The 24849-nt window shown below is 45.4% G+C and overlaps 1 protein-coding gene across 1 annotated transcript in view; it reads left to right on the top strand.

Moving 5' to 3' along the window:
• LOC308293038 (uncharacterized protein) overlaps window positions 1-23998 on the top strand; it is a gene marked incomplete at both ends in the record, with an annotated part of 240708 nt that extends 216710 nt beyond the window's left edge. Inside the window, 3 exon segments of the mRNA XM_080735468.1 lie at window positions 8010-8071; window positions 11907-12077; window positions 20816-23998. Of these exon segments, the coding sequence (XP_080591594.1) occupies window positions 8010-8071; window positions 11907-12077; window positions 20816-23998 (3416 nt within the window).
• Window positions 23999-24849: the final 851 nt, after the last annotated feature.

Here is a 24849-nt window from a genome sequence, read left to right as displayed (position 1 = left end):
TGGTATAGTTAGTTCTACAATGAGTAGTGACTTCTAGGAGGTTGTCCATTAGACCAGTCAACCTGCATTCAATGCCTCTACATTCTCTACTTGTGTAGACTTCTTGTAAATTAATGTAACTCTTGAGTGTGTGAAATGGGTCCATTTGGTTTCATCTTAAATTCTCAAGAGTTAAACATCTGCTGTATAAGGGTCCACTTATTTCCCAACTCTTCCATCATTTAGCTGGGGACCACCTGGAACCTCCTCAAGGACCACAGGTGGTCCCTATCCACTGGTTGAGACCTGCAGACCTATACCATATATTTGATTAACACATGGTCATGTTGTTTGTTTGTAGTTTAACATTTTTATTTTGTTATTTTGTTTTCTATGCGTCTTTTTTTCTGCCTCTTCCTGCATTGAAAATTATGAATGAAAGTTTTGACAGCATGTTTGGTTCAAATTCAGGAGGCTGATCTTTGCTACAGGAAGCAGACGTCACACTTCCATCTTATCCGGGAGGGAGGAGGATGTCAGGTCATTTTAGTAAAATCTGAATGCCACACAAAACACAGACACGGTGTGGGTGTGGAGGGCTAATTTCTAAATAAGCTGAGGTCCCCCCAGGTAATACTACAGTCCTGTGTGAGTAGGGCTTAAGAATCAATTACTAGCAATGTGTCTGCCTCTGTCTTCAGATTTCTCAATGGGAAACCACATAATAAACAGAAATCCTGCCAGGAAGGCACAGACTATAGGACACGTGCAAACCGGGAGCGCACGTTTTAAAGGAGGACCATGAGTTAAGTCCTGCAGGATCCAGGCATTTCATTTAAGAAAGAAAAGCCTGGGTAAAGCCCCCAGTAAAGCCCTTTGCACACAGGCGCGTTTATCCGCACGGATAAAACGGACAATTTCATTGTTTTAAAAGAAGACAATGATTCTCTACGACTTCATGCACACCGGCTCCGAATTAGCCGTGCGACGAGTGGCTGCGGCCGTGCGTTTTTTTCTCGATCGAACCCAGTTCGATTCGTGCGTCCTGTCGCATGCGGTAAAAAACTCATCACTCCTTTTATGACTCCTTTTGGGATCCGCAGCGCCGATTCCGCACAGCATTGCACACCAAATCCAATGCGTTTTATTCATGCAGCAAACGAAAAAAAAAAAACGCAACTTGTCCTGTGTGCAAAGGGCTTAACTGTGACTCAGCCAATCAAGGTCGTCAAGGCATCGCCTTCGGTTTATGCTTATTCAGTGTAATCGCTATGAATTATCGCTCTAGCTGTCGGTAGTATTAAACTTCAGTGTGACCGTGCCCTAAGGCGGTATTTTCAGGTACACAGGATAGGGGAAATTGCTTTTATTTCCTCCCCCAGCAGACGGCTGCTCAGATCGCTCAGATGTGTGCACGACTGCACGGGAGAACCGTCAGGAGTTAAGTGTTATCATTGCTCAGCGACGGAAAAGCTCTAGAACGGAGCAGACGCGAACAGAATAACACTGATATGTCACCTTAATTACATTTTAATTAAACTGCACGCACACAATGGTTCTGTTTTTAAACCACCTGCTCTAGTTCCTCTTGCAAAAGTGGAGGCGTCCCTTGACGCCCCCACTGTTTTCCCATGGGGTTCCACTGCTTCGGGAAACCCACTTGTGAGGAGATGAGAGAGGGAACGTACTTTAGCATGTGACAGATGATTAACACACTCGCAGAGGGAGAGAGGGGGAGAACGAGAGATGGAGGTAAACATGGAGAAAGATGGATGCAGGGGGACTTACAAGAGGGAGGGCAATGGAGAGAGGAAGAGAGGCAGAGAAGAAAGCAAGGGAATGAAAGCTGGGGGAAGAGGAGAGCCGAGAAATAGAGCGCCACAGAGATGACAGATCAGCAGCGTGAGGGAGGGAGGGAGGGAGGGAGGGAGACAGAGAGACGGAGCAGGGGCGTCACACCAAATTCTGGGCCCTGGGTACAAGGATTCACTGCGTTATTTTGTGCCTTAACTATTGAAAAATAGTGGATATACAAGCTCACAGTGCGGCACCGAGTGCCGCGCTGCGAGCTTGTAGATCTGCTATTTTTGAAAAATCGTGAAAAAAATCGTCTTTGAAGGTTTTTCGAAAAAAAAAATGTTTCTGTGTCAGTGGTGCTCAAACTTTTTCATGTGAAGGACCCCCAAAATTATATGTGTTTGGCTATACGGACACATATCATGTTTGACTATTTAGTTGCAAATGTTCGCTTGAAAAACAAATATATTAAACGATTTGCACACGTTTTCACGGCTCTGCAAAAATAGCAGATATACAGAGTGCCACGCTGCAAGCTTATATATATCTGCTATTTTTCAATAGCTAAAGATAATGAAGGCCCCTCCACCTTGGGCCCTAGTAACTCAGTCCCACTTTCCCCCCCCCTTGTGACGCCCCTGGACGGAGGGAGCGCAAGTGAGGGAGAGAGAGAGATGAGACAGAAGGAGAGGGAGAGAGCGTGAAAGAAAGCCACCATGACGCTCATTGAAAAATGATGAATTGGATAACGCAAGAGTGCCGCGCACTCACTCAACATGCATATCAGCGCCCCTCCGTCGAGACACAAATCAGCGCTGAGCGCCCCATGAAATGACAGGGAGAGGGGAGGGGGGGGGGAGACAGAGAGAGAGAGAGAGAGAGAGAGAGAACAGAAGGAGAGTGGTAGAGAAATTGAATGATTCTGCACAGAAGAGATGAGAGCATACAACAAAGAAAGCCCGGTGGGGTCGATAATGTCAAGACCACGGTCTTAACATGGCTGTCAAGGAACCGCTTGAATCCTTTGAAATCCTTAGCGGGGGAATTGTAGTGCGTTAATTGCAGTTCTTGCACGTGTTCTCACGCGCACGTGTTTGTGTGCATGTGCGTGTGCATATAGCCTCACAAGAAAGAAAAAAGTTTCATGGTTAAAATATATTTTGTTGAGTTATTAAAAAAAAGGTTTTGGACAATTCGACAATTTAATAGAAGTTATGTTGGCATTTATAAATTGCTGTCCAAAAATGTCAATGTCCTCACAAGTATAATAATACGTACGTGTGTGTGTGTGTGTGTGTGTGTGTGTGTGTGTGTGTGTGTGTGTGTGTGTGTGTGTGTGTGTATGTGCGCGTGCGCGTGTGTGCGTGCGCCTGGTGTTTGAATGCAGCCGTCATGTCAGTCTATATACACACAGGCCCAACAGGCCTAATCCATGCGTGTAAGGGGGAAGCCAGCTATAGGTTGTTGGGGCTTTACAAACGCTTGTTAATTAACCCACGGGCCAATTAATCTTGTAACTCTGAGCCGGGAGGATTTAGACCTCCTTTGACACCGGATGACCGTGTTGCATCATGCTATCTGACTGACAGTCCGTGTGCGAGAGCACATGTGGTGTGTCCCTGTGTGCGCGCACTGGGATGCTTCCGTTGTGCTGTTTGTGTATGGTGGTTGCATGGTGTGCGTGCACAAGTGTGTGTGTGTGTGTGTGTGTGTGTGTGAGAGAGAGAGAGAGAGAGAGAGAGAGAAGGCATTTCCTTGAGTTCATTTGTTTGATTAATGCATTAATGCCCTATAGCACTCTCAGAGTCGCATTACACACATGCCTGCAGGCCTGTGTGTGTGTGTGTGTGTGTGTGTGTGTGTGTGTGTGTGTGTGTGTGTGTGTGTGTGTGTGTGTGTGTGTGTGTGTGTGTGTGTGTGTGTGTGTGTGTGTGTGTGTGTGTGTGTGTGTGTGTGTGTGTGTGTGTGTGTGTTCACCCGCCTGCCACCCGGCGCATGTGTATTGTACATTTCTATTCCAGTATGTGAGTGAGTTCCCTGCTTACTGTGTGTGTGTGTGTGTGTGTGTGTGTGTGTGTGTGTGTGTGTGTGTGTGTGTGTGTGTGTGTGTGTGTGTGTGTGTGTGTGTGTGTGTGTGCGTGTGTGCGTGTGTGTGCGTGTGTGCGCGCCTGTCTATCAGCCTGTCTGTGAGCGTGCGTGTGTGTGTCAGCCTTTCATCTGCCATGCATTGTCCTATCATCCAGTCTCAACGCAGCCATGCAGCTCAGAGAGCGATGCTTCTCTCTCCCCCCCTCTCTCTCTCTCTCTCTCTCTCTCTCTCTCTCTCGTCACTCTTTTTTTTTCTCTCCTCAGTCCTGGTTTCTTTTCACACAAAGAGGTATTTTTTTTGGTAGCTCTTGTGTCTGTGCAGAATCCTTCCATCTCAAACACTCTCTCTCTCTCTCTCTCTGATGCTCTCATCGCTAGCTTTCCATTGTTTGATTGTGTTACAGTGGCTTTAACCTATCTAGGGATGGGACGATGTGAACATTATTACACGTAATTATTACAAAATGAATTGCGATTAACGATTTCATCGTAATAATCAAAATATGCTTAAACCTGCACTTTCAAGCCACACCCAGCATCCCTATTCTAGAGGGAACGTTCAGCAAAGATAACCGATCTGCAAACACACAATGCGTTGCAATCTATTTCTGTAAAGATAGTACCAAATGCGCTCTGTTTGATCAAGTAGAGGGTTTAAGTGGTACTGAATTTGCAGCTCCACAAAAGATGATTCAACCTATAGTGTCACCACATCAAAATCACTGTGATACGATTATTGTGTTAGCATTGTATCGCAATAAATGATAGTAGCGATTAATATCGGCCCATCCTTAAACCTATCTACTGTCTGTTGTTTCAACTACAACTGTAAAATGTCCATCTTTTTTTTAACCTTCTTTTCTCTTATTATTATTTCATCTAATTCCCATTAGGGTTGCCACAGCATCAGTTTCCATCTGGTTCTGTTTTCTGCGTTGTCATATATGGGTAACTGGTGCGATATACATCACTGGCCAGACGGCCAAGGCATGGCGCGACCTCACCCTTTAGGGCGAGGTCGCTTGTCGCCCTGAGGTGTCTTACTAATATATCTACATTCCACAGGGAGGAGGCCGGGGAGGTGGAGTGATTTTTTTAACCCTTACCAGTAGTGACAGCTAAACATATTGAATGAACGTAGAATAGGGCTTAAATGCCTGAAATGCCCTGTGGGTAGGAGGGCATATGAGAGTTAGCTTGTAGCAAACGAGAATGAACGTAAAGTGACAGACTGCTCTTGTGGGAGTGTGAATTAATTAACGTGTTGGCGAATGAATGAGGGAGTCCGGGGTAGATATGAACACGTGAACACATCCTGCCTTCCGCATATAAAATAACTTCTACAGGCTCAATTACATTTTCACTGTCAAACTAGGTAGAATAAAAGATGGACATATCAAACGATTGTTACACCAAAAGAAACACCCCCCTTCTGTCTCGCATCATCAGTAACACAATAGTCTCAGTCAGACTTGCCTCTCCTGCACCTCTCCTGCTGTTAGCATCTCTCACATCTTCTCCCTCCTGGAAGGAAAACAAACGCTTCCTTCCCATAACAAAGTGACAATAATCCCATGGAGACGTCAATCTGTTCTGTTTTTATTTTTTTCACGTCTCTCTTTTTTATAACCTTTTCCTCACCTGTACGGTTTTATTTTATTTCATTCAGAGTTCCGTATTACCCCCTTTCTCCCAATTTTGGTCGTCAACGTTTTTCAGGCCAAGAACGCCTTTCATTCATGTTAATGTGTATTTTCAAATAGTTAAAACCCTCAATCCTAAACCCTCAATAAAACGTGTTCTTGATCTGCTATTTTTCCTTGACACCAAACCTCTTTGCTGAAAATAACAGATCTACAGTACATAGCCTACTCTGAGCTTGTAGATCTGCTATTTTTGGCTGATGTTCCCCTCAGATAAGTATAGGGTTCAATTGGTTAAAGAGGCGGTGCCATAGTTTTGTACTTTTTCTGGTTTTCATGTGTCTAGGAGGTTGACAGTACTTCATTAAAACCCCTGGTGTGCTTGTTATGAGCAATTATCTATTCCCTTTGTATTATTTATTTTCCCTGGAGGGTGCCACCTTAGCTGTTAAGGGATAGCTGTTAAACACTACTGCGCGTTAGGGCATTAACCAAAAAATCGACAAATCGACTTGATTACATAAGTCGACTATCATCAGGGAAAGTCGAAAGTTGAAGACATAAAAAGAGGAAAAAGAGTCATTTTAGACTGCATGCCTTGGTGCCTGTTTCAAGTAATCAATTCCCCAAATGTATTATTTTGGGGGACCGCTCAGTCTCAGCGCATGTTTCAGTTCATTCGTACCTCTTTGTTGGCTGGTGACTGGTGAGACGTGTGGTACGCTCCTAGCGAGACATTTAACTTCACCTGGCCGCTGCGACGGACGGCATTGCGCTGAGAACAGCTGACTGAAGGTTAAGCTTCACTGCTTCACTCATACAGTACAAGTCACTCACATTGCATCCCGGATGATGAGAGCTTGGAGGATTCTCTGCACACAAAACCGTCGCGGGATGGAGAATACATTAATTATTTAGGCTTGATCATGGGCTGCAGCTGCTGTGATCATAGATGCGTTGCAGCGCGACACGTTGTGAGCTTGTAGATCGTCTATTTTCAAATAGCCTGGCTATAGGGCTAAAGGTAGGCCTACTATGTTTTATAATATAATAATTTATATTGAATGTCAGTTGTCAAGGCACAGATCTTTAATACAAGTTGCTCACGTTGAACAGCAGTGTGTCAGTGTGGTTTCAGCTGGTGGGTGGGGAGGCCGCCCTCTATTATATTATACCTCTATGGGTGACCCCTAGTAACTCTGAGGATCCCCTGTTGAAGACCCCTGCGTTGTGACATTTCCCATGTTCAGACTCCCATATCCCAGCCACACAAAGAGGGTTGCTGCTCCTGCTCTGTGGAACATATTTCTAACTCATATCAAAGTTCCTACTCTTTCCCCGTTTACATCTGCACCCACCCCTTCAGACTTGTTTTCACCAGCTAATCCTCCACCCCCAGTTTCCTTTTTTCTTTTAACTGTTCTATTTTTAATTGCTTTTAGATTTCTTTTTAGGCACTATTTGTATTATTTATTTTTGCCTTAATTGAGTTTTGGCTCTGTGTATGTAACGTTTCTGTAAATGTCTATGAGTATGCGGGAAAGCGCTATTTAACTATTATGTGATGGTTGTGCCTGTGGCTACAAACAGTTGGTTTAATACAGTATGCATGAACCTGGCTTAGATTCATTTAGTTAGGGGACATTTTAGTCTTTGCACAATAAATTGGGACCGTTTATTACTTCCCAACATAAAATTATGCATCGTTTTGCAGTTATAAAATACATATTTTAAACCCCCCTTTTTTTCTTCTCCAGATTTTACTTTATTTAGAGCAGTGGTTCTCAACCTTTTCAGGCCCTGAGAACCATTGATTTAGTGAGTAGAAAGGTAGTAATTCGAAGGCAGAGATACTGCAACACCTTTTCAGCTGGAAGCAATCTGGGGGTCAGCTGTTATTACTTGCACCAGCAGAGCGTGCAAGTACTGCGTTCGGCTGCATATGTAGGTAGGTAGGTAGCCGTGTGTGTTTAAGCCCGTAGCCCAATCAGGGACCAGCATTTCATGTACTGTATGGCCTACTTGTATGTACGTATGGCCTACTTGTGCACAAGACGCAAGTTGGCACCTCGACAGAGTGCAGTTCTAGTTGTGGGCTCTTCATTATTTATTTACCAAGTTCCGTCGCAAACAGTACAAAGGCAGGGCCCTTAGCCAATGAGGTGCAATTGGCGGAAAAACATCTGGGAGTGGTGTTAGCTGGAGTATTGGTTGAGCTTCACATGACAGTTAGCACGCTGCAGAATATAGTCACGTTGGCAACCATAAGAAATGAAGGAAAAACAACCATTTATTTGATTAAGGGTTTTTATTTTAGTTATTTATTTTTATTATTTCTTTACGAGCGAGCCCACACTGTTTCGTAGGAACAGTACTTCTAGTTATTATTGATGACATGTTTTCTCTCTCTCCTCTCCCGACCTCACCTCCTTTCTCCTCCTCCAACCTCTGTCCCCCATGCCTCCTGGTCCGTCCCTGTCCCTTGTCCCTTTCAACGTGCAGATGAGATTGACATGCTGGAGCGACTGTGGCTGTCGGGCATCTGCCACAACGACAAGATTGAGGTACAAAATATGAATCTGCAAATCCTGAGGCCCAGATTCATTTTTTCTATATTGCAGTCTTTGTTCACCCCAGTTGCTTGAGCTAAGAGTTCAGCAGCACACGTATAATACCTGATTCACAGTGGTGGAAAAAGTAATCAGATATGTTACTTAAGTAGAAGTCCGGAATTCAAAATTGACTTGAGTAAAAGTACAAAAATATTGGTATCAAAATAGCAGATCTACAAGCTCACAATGTGTTGCATTGCGACGCATTGTGAGCTTGTAGATATTTCAATTGGCTGAAATAGGGTTGAAATGGTTAATTTATGTTTTGTAATAATCAATATACAAAGTAACATTAATATAAGTACAATATAAATTGTAAAGTACAATATTTGTTTCCGAGACATAGTGGAGTAGAAGTAAAAGTATTGGAAATTGGAAATACTCAAGTAAAGTACAAACATCTCAAAATTGTACTTAAGTACAGTACTTAAGTAAATGTATTTACCCCACTGTTCACAAAGTTATGTATGCGTGTGAGTTTGTAGTGCAAACCAGGTCTACTGAGATTAGCCCTGTGCCAGCAAGGGCATATTGTGCAGTTCCTTATTTAAGACTTAATTCGACCTGGCTGTCAACAAATGAAAGAAACAGTCACGCATGCCTATAAAAGTGTCCCGGCAATTTACAGTAGTGCATGCAACCATATTGCCCCAGGGTACATGCAGCAAATGGATCATGGTATGCATTTAAATATATGACGGGGTGACATTAAAATGTTCTCTGCCTTATGTCTTCAATAGCCAGGGTCAAGCTGTTTGGCTAACAGCCAGTGAGTGTCTCCATTGTCTTCAGAAACTGGCCATGCCTGGCGGTACACTGTGACCAGGTTTCACAATGTCATTATAAACGAAAAATTGGGTAGTTCCTTATTTAAGACTTAATTCGATCTGGCTGTCAACAAATGAAAGAAGCAGTCACGCATGCCTATAAAAGTGTCCCGGCAATTTACAGAGGTGCATGCAACCACGTTGCCCCACGGTACATGCAGCAAATGGATCATGGTATGCATTTAAATATATGACGGGGTGACATTACAGTAAAATGTTCTCTGCCTTATGTCTTCAATAGCCAGGGTCAAGCTGTTTGGCTAACAGCCAGTGAGTGTCTCCATTGTATTCAGAATCTGGCCATGCCTGGCGGTACATACTGTGACCAGGTTTCACAATCTTATTATAAACGAGCTTCATTTTTATAACACCATAAAACAGGCAATAAATGAGGCGTGGGTCTATAACGATGGCAAAACCTCATCACTCCTAATGACTCAAACCACAACGTATGAAGGATTAAAGTAAAAGTTTTGTTTTGTTGATTAACCACTTTAACTATTATTATATGCTGGCTATTGTCTGCCCCCTCACGAGTTTCCTGAGTTATTCCCGTTGTTGGCCGCTGCCGCGCCCGAGTTTCCCGTGTTTTTGCAGCAAGGACGAGCTCCCAGAGTGTCCTCGACCGCAGACGCGTCCTCCCCCCACACCCCCGCGCCCCCACCGTTGTGCTCAAACTCGTTGAAAAAATAATAATGCGCACGCAGCATCTCACCAGCGTCGCACCGTATTCCCTTGAGGACGCCAGGACGGGAGGACGGAGCGGTTAGCATCACCAGCGTCGCTCCGTCTTCCCGTGAGGACGCCCGTCCACAGGTTAGCATTTCACCAGGTTAGCGTCACCAGCGTTGAGCTCCGAAAGAGTTGTCAGGTTAGCATGTCACCAGCGTTAATTTTACTGAGGTTAGGGTTAAGGTTAGGTTTAGCATGTCACCAGCGTTAGTTTTACTGAGGTTATGGTTAGGGTTAAGGATAGGTTTAGGTGGTAGGTCCTCCTGTACGGGATGTTAAACTGGGAGTCGGGGACTTATGTACAATTCCGTGGAGTGTAGCGTCTCATCCGTGGAGAGGCCGCGTCTAATCCACATTCCGTCCGCGGAGCAGACGCGTCTAATCCGTGTTCCATCTGCGGAGCGGACGTGTCTAATTCGCGTTCCGTCTGCGGAGAGGACGCGTCTAATCCGCGGGCAGACGCATCTGCGGTCGAGGACACTCTGAGAGCTCGCCCTTCCTCTGTTTTTGTCAGTTTCTGCTTAAAATAGAATATGTATTTTTTTTAATCAGAAATGTTTCAATCAGAAATTTATGCTATTGGCAGCGGGGCGGGTCTTCACTCGGTAGCACCAGTAGAAAGCCTAGAAACATACCCTACTTTAACATACAGTACATTTTTAAATGAATGTGATCTTAGTTTACTAAACACATATAGTAATGATTAAAAAAAAGACTAGAGATCAAACTAGCGATCGAAAACGTATTGACACCACCGAAGGTTAAATCGCGACATCTGCAGGGCCATTAATAGGAACAGCAGGCTAAACGAGAACCCGTAACTACGCTTCACTTCCAGCAAACAAAGTTTACCCCTTATTCAGTATTTATGCCGACGCTATGTACGAACAAAGTGCTACTTCGTTTTGAGTTTGCACCCAAAGGTGTTACCAGATCCTGACACCAGCACTCACTTTAGAACAAATTCTTCAAGATTTATTGAAGACTTTTCCCCCTAGCAACTGCACACAAACAGGACGTTTCGGCCCTGTGGGCCTTCTTCATCGTGTAACACGCTGAAGTAGGGCCAAAACATCCTGTTTGTGTGCAGCTGCTGGGGGGAAAAGCCTTCAATAAATCTTGAAGAATTTGTTCTAAAGTAAGTGCTGGTGTCCTTGCCTTAAAGATCTATGTTTACCCGAACCGTGCACCCTAGAATATTATACATTTGAACTACGCTGACGAGTGCTCCTCTTTCCACTTTTTTTTAAGTTACCAGATCCTCACCCACACCCTAGGTGGGGTTGGCGATAGGGCCTTTCTGTGGTGAGTTTGCATGTTCTCCCCGTGTCTCCTTGGGCATAGGCCCTCACACAAAAACATGCAGTAGTCCTGGTTTCTATACTACCTCCCCCTAGCCAGCCGGGTGCTCCCCAATGTCCCCTGGCGCGGCAGGGGGAGAGCGGAAACCAGGACTACAGGTTAGGTAGTCACCGGGTGAGAAAAATGGGTTGCAAAAATGTGGGATAAAAAACATTTAGAAAAAAAAGAAAGTTACCAGATCCTGGCCTGGCCATGCTCACTCTGCTCCAGTATAGGCCATGCTCACACTGGCTGCCAATATCAGATTTGTGGCCTTTCCAGATTAGAATAAAAAACACCCAAAATCCATTTGTCCACTAATTTGCAAATAGTGGACTTTGACTCCCTAAAGATAAAGAAGTGCTGTGCGCCAGCCGCGTTGACCTGATCAATGAATGGGCAGTGAGAGGAGCAGTGGTTCTATAAAGATCATACCGATAAGGAAAACAGAGGTCTGCGTTGCACTTGTGGACGTAATTAAGTTCTTATCTGCTGTCTCGGAGACAAATCGCCCTCCTTAGTAATAATAAATATCCTCGTTTTCTCATTTGTTTTCCCCCGCTCCGTCCACCCTCTTTCCATTCCTCAACTGGTATATCCTCCCTCCCCGTCTCTTTCCCTCTCTCCTTCCTCAACTTCCTTACTCTCCCTGCTCATCCCTTTCATCCTCTTCCCTTCCTTCCTTCCTTCAACTCCTCTCTTCTTTCAACTGCCCCACCCCGCTCCTTTCACACTCATCCATCATTTTAATTTTCTGTTCATTTTTCCTCAACTTACCATGTTCCCCTCCCCTCCCCTCCCCTCTCCTCTCCTCTCCTCTCCTCTCCTCTCCTCTCCTCTCCTCTCCTCTCCTCTCCTCTCCTCTCCTCTCCTCTCCTCCCTTCCAGGTGATGAGCAGTAAGTTGGACATAGACAACATGGCGGGGGTGTTCTACATGCTGCTGGTGGCCATGGGCCTCAGCCTGTTGGTGTTCGCCTGGGAGCACCTGGTCTACTGGAAGCTGCGGCACTGCATGGGCCGCTCCGGCGGAATGGACTTCCTCCTGGCCATCAGCAGGGTAAGGGAGGGAGGGGGCAGAGGTGTGTGTATGTGTGACGTTTAAGAGACAGAAACAGCCGTGAGGAGGAACGGGAGCGAAGGGCAGATGCAAACAGTGGCAAAAAAAATTAATGTAACAATGCCACAACATACTTTAGAAAAACATCACTTGAGGAAAAGTGCAAGAGTATTGTGATCAATACTTGCACCAAGGTAAAAGTACTCATTATGCTCAATGCCCCATTTCACATCAAATTTCATTTGTACACTGTCAGAGTTACAGACTTTTATAGGTCAATTTAGACCCCCTAAAGGAACGCACAGAGTCCGTTCAGAATTTTGAGAACCACTGTTTTACATACACACAGTGCCTATCAGTTGTAGTTAAAGGACAACTTTCTTTTTTTTACAACAAGGGTTCATATTTGATATGTCTTTTTAGAGACAATAAGCCCATTCCCAAGATGCACCGCAATCTTTCATGGGCAGATGTGACTTATGGGGTCTGGTCTAAAAATACATATTTAACCACTTGTACACATGCCCCCACCCACTGAAATCAAAATACAAAAATCACTAAAACAATAGAAAGCAGTAAATGAAAACATTTTAACACTCATCTTTTCTTTTCTCTAATTACAGTCTAAAATATGAACCCTTGTTGTAAAAAAACAAAGTTTTCCTTTAAGTACCATACACTTGTAAATGTATTCAGTTAATTTCCATCTCTGGATGCAAAGATATAATTAAAAAAAGTAAAAAGACACCTCCAGACAGGGTAGAAGCACGCAGAGTGTGTCTGTCTGGGTGTTTGAATCATACTCTATGCGGAGGTAGAGGACACAGGCATGCAAATGAGGAGCGTAGTCTGAAGATTGAGTTTTCAGACTGAGGCTGAATATTGGGAGTGACTTTTCTCACTGCTGACTGACAGAGGGAGCTCACCTCACAGCCCGGGAGAAGGGAACAGGTTCGCCCGGAGGCCAGTGGTGTACAATTACTTAAGTACAATTTTTTGTTACTTTTACTTAACTGGAGTATTTCAACATTCCAGTACTTTTACATCTACTCCACTACATCTCAGAGGCAAATATTGTACTTTTACTCCACTGCAATTATTTCAGTTACTACTTTCTTTTTAGAATTAGATTTTTTCATTTTGATTATAGCCGATCTACAAGCTCACAATGCGCCACGATACGACGCATTGTGAGCTTCTAGGTCGGCTATTTTCAAAATACGTGTATAGCGATGTCTCTGGTTGACATTGGCACATTTCACTCAATTCTCACCCATGTCACTTTGTCTGCTGACCTCACTCAGCAACAAAATAAAAATAAAAAACAAAAATAAAAATAAAACAATTCACAGAAGGCAAGCAGTGATCACCCCATGATGTGCACTGCAATGTAGTTTCAAATGCACTACATTGCAGATGCTTTTCTGAGAGTAAAAGAAGAAGAAGACATGCATGACATGCATGATCTGGGCAGATTGCCCCAGGAAATGTGCCAATGTGAACCAGACATCGGTATATTTGAAAACCTGAAATGGAACATTACGCATAATGAGTACTTTTGGTACTTTAAATACAATTTGATGCCAATACCGTTGTACTTTTACTCAAGTACATTTTGAATTCCAGACTTCTACTTGTAACAGGGCACTTCTAAATTGCATTATTGATACTTTTACTTAAGTGAAGAATGTGAGTACTTTTTCCCACCACTGCCAGAGGCTCGGCCAGGCTGTCAACCTGTATCAGCTGATGGCACTGTGCCGACGGGGTGTAGCATAGCCTGCAGGTTGGTGATGGGTGAGTGTTGGGTGCCATCATGCCCATTGGTGGTCTTTTAGCAATACTGAGCAGAGGGCAAGTGAGCAGAATTGGATCTGTCACTGAATTACTGAATTAACTTTGACTTACAGTAGGAGTTATTTGTGCAACTGCAAAGGTGAACAGGAATTGAATCCATTATACAGTGAAGTCTAATACGTACAGTGGTAGACAGCGACAAAGTACAGTACTTACGACTTACTCTACTTAAGTACATTTGTTGAGTATACTCTGTTTTTTTCTCGGATTACCCACATTCTGGAGGATCAGATGTGTATATACAGTATACAGTAGATACGGTAGGACAGTGGCAGGACAGTAGTCCTCAACCTGTTGACCCCCAGGGGGGGTCCCCAGGTGACAGTGAAGTGACAATTTAAGGACTTTAAGACCTTTTTAATACCTAGAAAAGGATTGTTATTGCATAAAAAGTAGTGAACAAACTACCGTATTTTCCGGACTATAAGGCGCACTTAAAAGCCTTTCATTTTCTCAAAAAACTACAGTGCACCTTATAGTCCAGTGCGCCTTATATATGGATCATTCATTGACATTGACATTCCCTTTAGCACAGCTCCATCTGTTGGATGCATAACGCAACAGTAGCGTCTATTATGTGCGCCTAATAGTCCGGTGCGCCTTATATATGAAAACAGTTCGAAAATAGACCATTCATTGACAGTGCGCCTTATAGTCCGGTGCGCCTTATAGTCCGGAAAATACGGGTATACTATAAAAACTGGTTAAACATTATAGTCAAATAATATATGAAAGACACAATTTGTTTTGGAAATAGCACTATTTTCTGAATATTTGTTCGTGGAATCGAGTCAAAATAAAGTTAATGCCTCAACTCTTACAATTCCAAGTGCTTATCAGGGTAGGGGGGATCCACAATTAAAATATGATTATTTTGGGGGGTCCACAGTTAAAATATGATTATTTTAGGGGGTCACGGCCTGAAAAGGTTGAGAAGCACTGGTGTAAGAGAAGGGAGGAGGGGAGAATAACCGTCCTCTGCAGAGGGCCTACAGGGACCCCTGCTGACTTTCTGACTGATGGTTCAATTACACTTTAATGGAGTTATTTTGTCAAGTTATCAGCCGGGAGAAGACGGGGGCCTGTTACAATTATGGAGTGGAGTCACTTTCTGGCTCGCTGTCAGAATGGAAGGAGAGGGAAGGACTAGACGAGACCAGGGGAGAGGAGAGGAGGGCACGGGACAGAGATGGGCATGAGAATGTTTGTGTGTGTGTGTGTGTGTGTGTGTGTGTGTGCGTGTGCGTGCGTGTGCGTGTGTGTGCGTGCGTGCGTGCGTGCGTGTGTGGGCCTGAAGTTCTGTAATGCCTCCTGCTATACCCCCACTATTCTTGTGAGTGCCGAGGTGTTTAAAAACAGTTTGCAAAAAGGTACAGTTATACAATGCTGCTAAAAGGATAACACAAAAAGCCCTGAGGGCTTGTTTCCATTGTGGTCTGTGCGTATTTAATTCATCAAGACATACAAAGACGTACAATACAATACAAGAAATGGTCAGTACTAGGAGCAGTAAAAGTATATTCACGGAAAAACTGTAAAGCTAGAGGACTTGTCTAGCTGCAGCTGCAGGGTGCTCTTTCATGGCGGTTTTGAAGAAGGGTAGGGAGTCACTTTTTGATGGCTAGCGGTAGGGATGGACTGAGGGATGGACTTGGGGATGGGCTTAGGTATAGGGGTGGCATGAGGCCAAGTAGGAGCCGAAGAAGGTGAAGATAAATGAGGGGAGGTTCGAAGGCAGCAACTATTGGAGCAGGAAATCGGCAACCATAGCAGAATAATTCGATCAATTCAAGTGCTCGTGTCATTATTTCATCGCACCGCCGCTTGCTTGGCTTAACCACTACATCACTGAATATGATTTCATCCAATTCTCAAAAAAAAGTTTACTGTATATATTTTGTATGCTCGGAATTCTAAGCTTTGCTTTTGCTTTAAGGAGCTCACACCATAGCCTGCCTTAAACCCAGTCCACAAGTCAGACAGCTTCCAATTTCACACTGCACTGAGTCCACTGCTTACCCGCCATGCCCCACAACCACTGCTACTTTGTTTAAAAACAGAAATTACACACCATGGTGTAGCAGCCCTAGCTGCGACCCTCACCCATCATTATATACCTCAGGACACGGTCACATAACGTTGCTATCCAAGACTTATTATTTTAAATAGGGAAAAAAAAAGAAAGAAAAAAAAATATATATATATATATATTTTTTTTCTTTTTTTCTTTTTCACGATTTTGTAACCCATTTTTCACCCATTGCCAATTGCCTATAAGCTGTAATCCTGTGCTCTGCTCTCCCTCTGCCGACCTGGGGAGGGCCCCGAACTGAGCTCATGTTTCCTTCAGTGCATGAGGAGTGAGCGGGCTGCTTCTTATCACCTGACTTAGCGCGTGGAAGGAACACGTTATTTCAACCAGTTCCTTTCCCCTCCATCAGATGCCCTGGCTGGCCAGGGGGAGGCAATATAGAGACCAGGATTGAAAGAAAAATACATATATCTAAAATGGAAAAAGAAAGGATGTGCGTTTTCAATTTAACACTTTGTAAGCCACGGGGAGCCCCTTAATGTTAAAACCGTACTATATCGAACTTCCTAGGGGGGGAGGGGCAGCCAATCGTCTTTTCCCGTACTTTCCCGTATTTACCGAAATAAATGATTTTCATCTGAAAATCGGCGATCGTCTAACCTTCCCTAGTCACCACTCGTGCATCGATAGCTCATGGCTGGGCTGACATGAAGCAGAAGTGATGTCATTGGCCTTTCCTTTTCCAAGGCATATTCCCCCATTCGGTTACTGTCTGTACCCTGGTGCTTCTACAGCAGCCATGCTAGGGGCTATGCTAGCGACACTTTTCAGTTCTGCTCTTGAGTCACACTGGATTATTTGAGGGGACATTTACGTGAACGGATCGCGCACGCGAAACGCACGGGGAGATCGATGCTCGGCCAAAACCACCACTCTATCCCAACGGAGATTGAGAAAATCACGGTGAGCTAATGACCTGGGGGAAAGAAAAAAAAAGAAAAAACAACGGCGCTGTCCAAGAAGGAGGGGCGGCGGGCTCATATAAACATAATATTATGTCTCAGATCACAATACAATAATAGAAATTTCACGGCTAATCTACCAACCACCATTCTATTTCGGACGGCAAAGGGTTAACATTGTTAAAAATTCTATATTAGTAGGGAGTTGTCAAATATGTCAAAATGAATGTCAAATATTTAAATTGTATACATTTGAAATCTTGTGAAGTGGGACATTCTGCATAATTGAATACTTTCTACTTTTGGTCCTTTATAAATTTTGATGCCAATTCCTTTTGTACTTTTACTCAAGGACATTTTGATTTCCGGACGTTTACTTGTACTTTTTCCTCCTCTGAACCTCTGAACTGTAGACCTACAGCCATTATTGCTCTCTCTCTCCATGAGCTCACTGTCCTGTGTAGGGGGGGGCTCAGAGATTTACTGGCGCTCCGCGGGCCATTTGTCATTAAGATGGGGCCGATATTGATGGCTATTATGAATCACCTTCACGTACTATATGAGGGGTAGATAATAAAAATAGGCTTAGTGATTTACATGCACTCCCTGGTCTACTGCTCCCTATTATAGCCTAATAGGCCTGAAACACAGACATATATACTATAATACTGTACACAGCAGGCCTTTATAGGCATGCAAACACAGACAGGTGGTGGAGTGATGTAGTGGAACATAGGAGTGATGTAGTGGAACATAGGTCTGATGTATTGACACGCAGGAGCCGTTTCAATGCATACATAATACTGTACGTACATCCTGTACTTGGTTGGTCAAAAGTGCAGGTCTAAACTCAACAAATGCTTCAATACAGACCTCCATAACCCAAGCAACTTACTAAACGGCGTAACAAACTTAGACTCGCCCCTTTTAGTTTGCCTTGTACCAGTGAACTGTACCGTCATGAAACTGTACCTCTGCCTATGCAAACTTCTAATAAAGTCTTCAATCGATAGATCAATGATCGATCGGCGTCCCTTGCAGTGATTGAAGTAGTACTTGCATGTTTTATAGGGGTGTAACGATATAGTAACTATATCGAAATATTGTTTTTAACTTAAAAAAATCAAAGTTTATCAAAATGAAAACAGATAAAATCAAATCGTATCGTTTTATTTTGTATCGTATCGAATCGGCGGTGCAAAGGATCGATTGTATCGATACTACCTACTAGTGCTTTGTATTTAGCATTTTTAAGAAGAAAAAATTAAAAGGAGGGGTTTAATTACTTTTCCTTTCCATATCTATCGATAAATGTGTGTAATCTCTGGGTTCATGTCAAGGTGCAGGTTTGTCAATATATAATGTCCATGTATTTGGCAGAAAATCACTGTGTTTACTTATTTATATCCATAATAATACATGTTTCCCTTAAAAACCTGCACTATCCACACCTTTCACACAGATTTAATTTCTTTGCTAAATAGTTACTATATCGATTTTAAATCATTGAATCGAATCGTATCGTATCGCCATGAATGAACCAATATCGTCCATGTATTGCATCGTCAACGATGTATCGTGATATGTATCGAATCGCTATTAAAATGTATCGTTACACCCCTAATGTTTTACTTAACTCATCCAGTGCCTATCCCGAACTAGTTCGGGATAATTTGGGCCGTATTAACGTCCTGAGTGCCTATCCCGAACTAGTTCGGGATATAATTTTATTTATTTTTTTTGTAAAAAAAATATATATATATTTTTTTAAGTTACTTTTTTTTTGGAACCCCACTATATTCTGTTTACACGGCCCGCGAGAGCGTCGCGCCGCCGATATTTACCATCCACTCCAATGCAATCCAGGATCTTTAGAGCTCATTTTCTCTGTTCCAAGCATATCCATGAGGTGTGCAAGGTTTAATCATGGCTAAATCGCCGAAAATAGGTCTTCTAAAATGCTTGGTAGCCAATAGCTAACTTCAAGCTAACTTCATCCTGTTCCTGTAAATGAACAGAGGAAAGTGTTCTGGTGCATCATGGCTGCGCAGGGCTTGTGCATGTAACAGTGTATCTTTATGATGAATTCTTTGGCCACTGGGCGCCCTCTAGTGGTGAAAGCTGGCACTGATAGGGTTAAGTAAAAGATATTCCCTTAGGGCACAGTCACACTGCAGTTTAATTCACCCTTTGTTAGCCTTCTGGTTGGTCCCTGACTGACCAACCAGCAGGCTCTATCTGCCTTGTCCCGCCCTGGTTCCGCCTTTTTTAGGTTGAATTTGCTAAAACATAATTTTTGGAGAAATAAAAACGTTTAAAAAACATGCTGAGTCACTATACTGCCACTGAGCAGCTCCATTTTATTGAAACCAAGTTTGAAATTAGAATTGAACACAACAGAATAACAGGAAGCAACTGAATTAAAATGGTAGTGGATGGAGTGTCCCACCTAGTGTCCCACCAAGACACAGCAACCAATGGGCGGGACTTGACAAAGGGTGAATTCTACCTATGAGGGCAGATTCTGCCAATGCCAATGGGAATGGAGTGGTTTGCTGCCTCTTTTTTTCATTTTTGCCCTTTTTTAGCTGATTCATTGGATTTAAATGTCACCAGTAGCTGCAGATATTTTGCAGATAATTGACTAAAACAGATGTAAATATTTCATGTCCAGTATTTTCTTTCTTTTTTTTCACAAGACAGCCAGCATTTAGAGTGCCTTCCCATCGTGTGAAGAAAGAGAAAAAATATGGATAGCCGTATTTATTTAAAAAAAACTTTAAAAGCCTGTCTGTGGGAATGAATAGGTATTGAGCTGATAAAACTACAATGCTGGTGGTTTGAGCAAGCACTGAATTTCCTAAGACTCACAGAGGATAAAGACAGGTGCTGTGAGCTGAGGATGAATAAGGAATATCTAATATCTCTGGTTGAAACAAAATCCTCTCTGAATGTGGCAACCTGTCATGATTTTAATACTTGCCACAATTATTTTGGCCAAAATAATTGCAATTAACAATATTATCGCGATAATCAAAATATGCTTAAAATAGCATATTTATAACATTTTCATCCTATTAGTGGTCACTCACACATCGTGGCACATCAACTTCCATCATTCTCCGACAGATCACTATTCCCAGTTGTTCATCATCTTATACTATCACTTCACCAGTGGTAGAAAGTACATTTATTCAAGCATTGCACTTAAGTCAAATGTTCAGGTACCTTTACTCTATTTACTGGAGTATTTCCGATTTCCAATATTTTTACTTCTCTTTTACTTCTAAAACTTAAGACACTCTTGAAGAAGGTCCAGGGGGACCGAAATGTCTGTCAATTAAAATAAAGATGAGCAGCTGAGCAAGAGCAGAGTGCGGGAGTTTTTGTTCATGAAATATCTTTTCATGATTTCTTCAGTATTCACAGTCCTACGCACCTGCACCTGAATCTAGTGGATGTGAGAATACTTCCCCTACATAGACTTCTAAAACTTAAACCTTTGAACCACTTAAAAAATTGCCGATCTACAGGCTAAAAACGTGTCATATTGCACCGCGTTGAGCTTGCAGACCTGCTATTTTTGGTGAATCGATTTGTAGGCCTACAGACTGAAATAAGAGCGTACCAAATACGCTCTGTACAGGACTGTTTTATCAATAATAGCGGGTTTAAGTGAATGTGCAGCTCAACAAATGCTAATTCCTAATGTATGACAATTTTACGATAAATTCAAATCTCGACAATGCAATTACCGTATTATGAGCATTTTTTTTTTTTTTTTAAATCATGACAATGACGTATTATTGTCCCATCCCCGTACCTTCAGTACTTGACAGACTGCTGCTGGCCTATAATTGCACCTTTCTTTGTGTCTTTCTACCCAGGGGATGTACAGTTGCTGCAAGCAGTTTGACGATGACACAGGTCCTGGAAGCACCCTGCCCCAGTACCACACCGTCCCCACCATGCCCCCTGCTATGCCACCACAGCAGCACCTCGTGACGGCAACCGTGACCAACTCCACCGCCATCACCATGGTGCAGCAGCAGCAACAGCAGCAGCAGAAGCATTACCAACAGCAGCAACAGCAGGGCCAGGCCTACACCACCATGCTCCCTGGATCCCCTCCCACCACTGGCCACTCGGCCATGGCCCTGGGTCCCTCGAATAGCCCCTTGCTGGAAGGCCCAATGCCTTGTTCCTCTTTCCTGCCCCGGCACGATCGGAGGTTGGCTGTGGTCGATCGCTGGAACAGGTCAAAGCCTGACAAAACTATGGCTGGGGGTGGGTTGGGTATTGGGGGCATAGCAGGTGGCATTACAGAACTTCAGGCCCAGCAGCAGTACCAGCAGAACCTGGGCCAGCACTGGACCTTGCCCGGAGAGGGCGGTACAGGAGGAGGAGACACCGGGTTGGATGAGTACAAGCGCTATTATGGTCCAATTGATCCAGAGGGGCTGGGGGCCAACACTGACCAGCAGGCAGTAGGACTCCAGCAGACACCCAAGGTTAACCCCCGTGGCTCCAAGGCGTCAGGGATGCCCCGGCTGCCCCCCAAAGGTCCCCTGCAAGCCCCGGGACACTTAATATCCAAGCCCCCTCCGCAGCTCCCATCCTCCCCACATCGAAGGCCCCCCTCCTCCTTCTTTAGGCGAGGCAGCTTGGGCATAGCGAGGAGAAAGGAATCCGGCGGCCCCCTCTACGAGAACATCCTTCCCCTGGGCAGGCGGGGAGGAGGGGGAAGGTACGGCACGAGGGATGGGGGCGTGAGGAGAGGACGCCGTCCCCCATCTATCCAGTTACCGGTCTCCCTGTCATCCCCGACACACACCCCGACCACTCCCTCCTCGCCCTGCCGCCTCTACTCTTTCTGTTCTAGCGCCTCCTCTTCTTCCTCCTCCACCTCCTCAACATCTTCCTCATCCTCATCGACGTCTGTCTCGCTCTCCCGCTCCAACTCGCCGTCCTCCTGCTCCAGTGACAGTTCCTACAACTCCTCGCTGAGTTTCCGATACCGGGCGGGTGACCGGGACTTCATGGTGGACGAGGAATCAGACCTGCTGACAGAGGAATCGAGCCTTTTGCTCTCGCGCCGGAAGACTCGGTCGCGCCGCATGTCTTCGCGCTCACTACCCTGCAGCCCGCCGCCTCCGCCCGTCCCGCCACGCAAGCCGCGGCCACAAAGAGAGTACGGAAGGGACAGGAACGGGAGCCAGCTGGCTCAGCTGCAGGAGTGGTGGGCCTCGTGGGCAGAGAGAGAACGAGGCAGGACGGCGGGACGTGGAGAGGGAGGAGTTGGAGCAGGAGGGTTGAGGGCGGAGAAGAGGCACCACAAGGAGAGGGAACGCGAACGGAAGAGGCGGAAGAAAGGGCGTAAGAAGAAGAAGAGGGAAGAGAGGGAGCGCGATCATGAGCGCAAGCGCCGCAAGGGCAAGAAGAAGAGGAAGAAAGAGGAGAAGACAAGGAGGACGGACAGAAAGAGGTCCGAGCAAGAGGAGGGGGACACAGAGAAGAGGGAGGAGATGAAAGTCGCTGTGCCGGAGTACCCACCTTATCCCCCACTGAGACGAGACTCCTTCCGGAAGAAGAGTGTGGGCTCCATCAGGAGCTATGGCTGGAACATCACGGGTGCCGATGAAGAAATCGGGAGGCGGGAAAGGGAAGAGAAGGAGAGGGACGACGGGGAGGACAGCAGAGGGAAAGAGAGGCACCACAGACGACGGGATAGCAAGCACTACCAGAGCTCCAGCAGCAAAACGCCAACATCTGTCAAGTTCTGGGGAGGTGGGAATCTGTCCTCGGACACCATTCCCTCCGCCTTCCTCCCCCTGCTCCCTCTCTCCTCCAAACGCAGGAAGAGCAAAGGCTCGGACCGGGAGGCGGCGGGGAGGGAAGGAGAGAGGAGGCCACTCCTGGGGCGGAACGGCAGAGCGGAGGTGCATTCCAAGGAGGTACTGTCCTTCCATGAGTGGGAATCAGAAATGGAGGAAGAGGAAGAGGATTCTGAGGAGGAGAGGAGGAAATCGGAGCGAGGGAAGAGGCGAGGAGGAGGGAGGACATTAGAGGAGGAGAGAGAGCGGGATAAGGTTGTCGGCATTTACTCTGATGATGACGGATCCTCGGGAGAGTTTGGGAAGTTCGAAAGGTACTGGGAGGGCCATGAAGGCAGGGCGGTGGGGGGCATAGGTGGAGGAGGGTGGTTTTTTGGCACGTACCCCGCCAGGGATAAAGCCGGCAGCATCAACAGCAGAGACGACCTATTTCTGGGGCGAGGGGAGGGCTGGGGTGGAGCTGAGAGTGGATGGGGATCTAGTGGCGGAGGAGGTGGAGGAGGTGAAGGGGGAGAAGGAGGCTACTGGCCCCCGCCTCCCCTCACGCCTCCACCTCCCAGAAGATACTGGTCTGTGGACAAACTCCACATACAGGATGAGAAGAAGAGCAAACGCAAGTCCAAGGACAAAGGCAGAGGATATTCAGGCACCTGTGCCTCTTGCCAGTCTCCCCACCGTCGCCACGGGCACTCCAAATGGGCCCGGGTGACCTCCAGGAGCCAGGAGGAGCTGTACCAGCACTGCCAGAGCTTCAGCGGCACCCCAAAACCCAAACGTCACTCCTCCTCGTCCTCCAAACCCGACCACTCACAGAACCCCTCCAAGTCGGGCAGCCAGTCCAACCTGAGCATGCCGCGGACGCAGAGGGCCGACCGGGACAGAGACAGAGGAAGACAACAACAACAGTCCTCCCCGCCTCCCACCTTGATCCCAAACCTGCCACCCACTCTCCCGGCCCTCCCGGCACCCCCACCGTCCTCCTCCCACCCAATCCACGGCCCTCCCCTTACCTCTTCCTCCTCCGTCTCGTCTCCCTCCGTGGTTTCGTCCACCCCGGGGGCACCTCAGCCTTCGGCGATGGCCTCGGCCAGTGCCAAATTGCAGTACCAGAGGCTGCGCTCAGTACCCCAGCAGTCCCAGCGGTTCCCCCAGTCCCCGCACTTACCACTCAAAGCAAAGAGCCTTTGCTCTCGCAGGGGATCGGCACACTTCTCGAGCGTGGAGAGTGAAGTGTGAGATTTTAGAGAATCTTCGAAGCTCAATCCAGGTGTTGATCTGAATCTAGCCTGCTGAAATGTTCACGAACCATTTGTTGCTCTTGTTATAATTCGGCAGCAGAAAAGGCAGCACAGAGTATAGATAGTACAATGTACCCACTGAGCTCTTTTTCATATAGACCTCTTGCACAAAAAACAGAAACATACAGACAAACAAGCGAACTAACTCAAAGCCAAACAAAACTTGATGGGGTGAGTGAAAGACAGGTGACGGAGATCAAGTAACGGTGATTTTTCAGTTATTTGACTATGCCACAACGATATTGTGTGCTGGGTGGTTTTTATCTGCTACTGTAAAAAGGGAACAGGCGTTTATAGGAGTGGTAATACTACTACTACCTTGGCTTACAGACGTTCTTGAAAGCCGAGAGGTACAGTAGTTTTTATCCGCGGGAGTCCAAATTCGGAGGATTCTACATTCTTACTGAGGGCTCAGGAACTTTGTAGTACTGTATATATATACACCGCTGCTCTTGGAAGCCTCTGACGCCGTGCCGTGTTCCTCAATAAGGAACACTTTTTTTCCCCTTTTTTTTTTCTTCCCTTAAAACAAACTCTTAACCACCTTTACTGTACTTTCCTTTCCCCTAAACAAACTTGTTTACACCCCGCAGAAGTGTGTCTTCCCTCCCCGAGGCACCGTTTTGTGTACGATCCATAACATTTAGCTATAGGGAGGATAATTGCTACAGTATGTCTTCTGTTGTGTTCTTTGCTCTTTCTCAGCACCGTTCTTCTCCATCTTCTTATTCTTATTCCCCACATATTCTTTCTCCTTTCTTTCTATTCGTCTGTCCTCTCCTCCTCTGT

The sequence above is a fragment of the Nannobrachium achirus genome (assembly GCF_963921795.1).
Source record: "Nannobrachium achirus genome assembly, chromosome: 10".
NCBI classification, from domain to species: domain Eukaryota; kingdom Metazoa; phylum Chordata; class Actinopteri; order Myctophiformes; family Myctophidae; genus Nannobrachium; species Nannobrachium achirus.
Note: the sequence above shows the minus strand (reverse complement) of the source record. Positions and strands in the feature narration are given on the sequence as shown.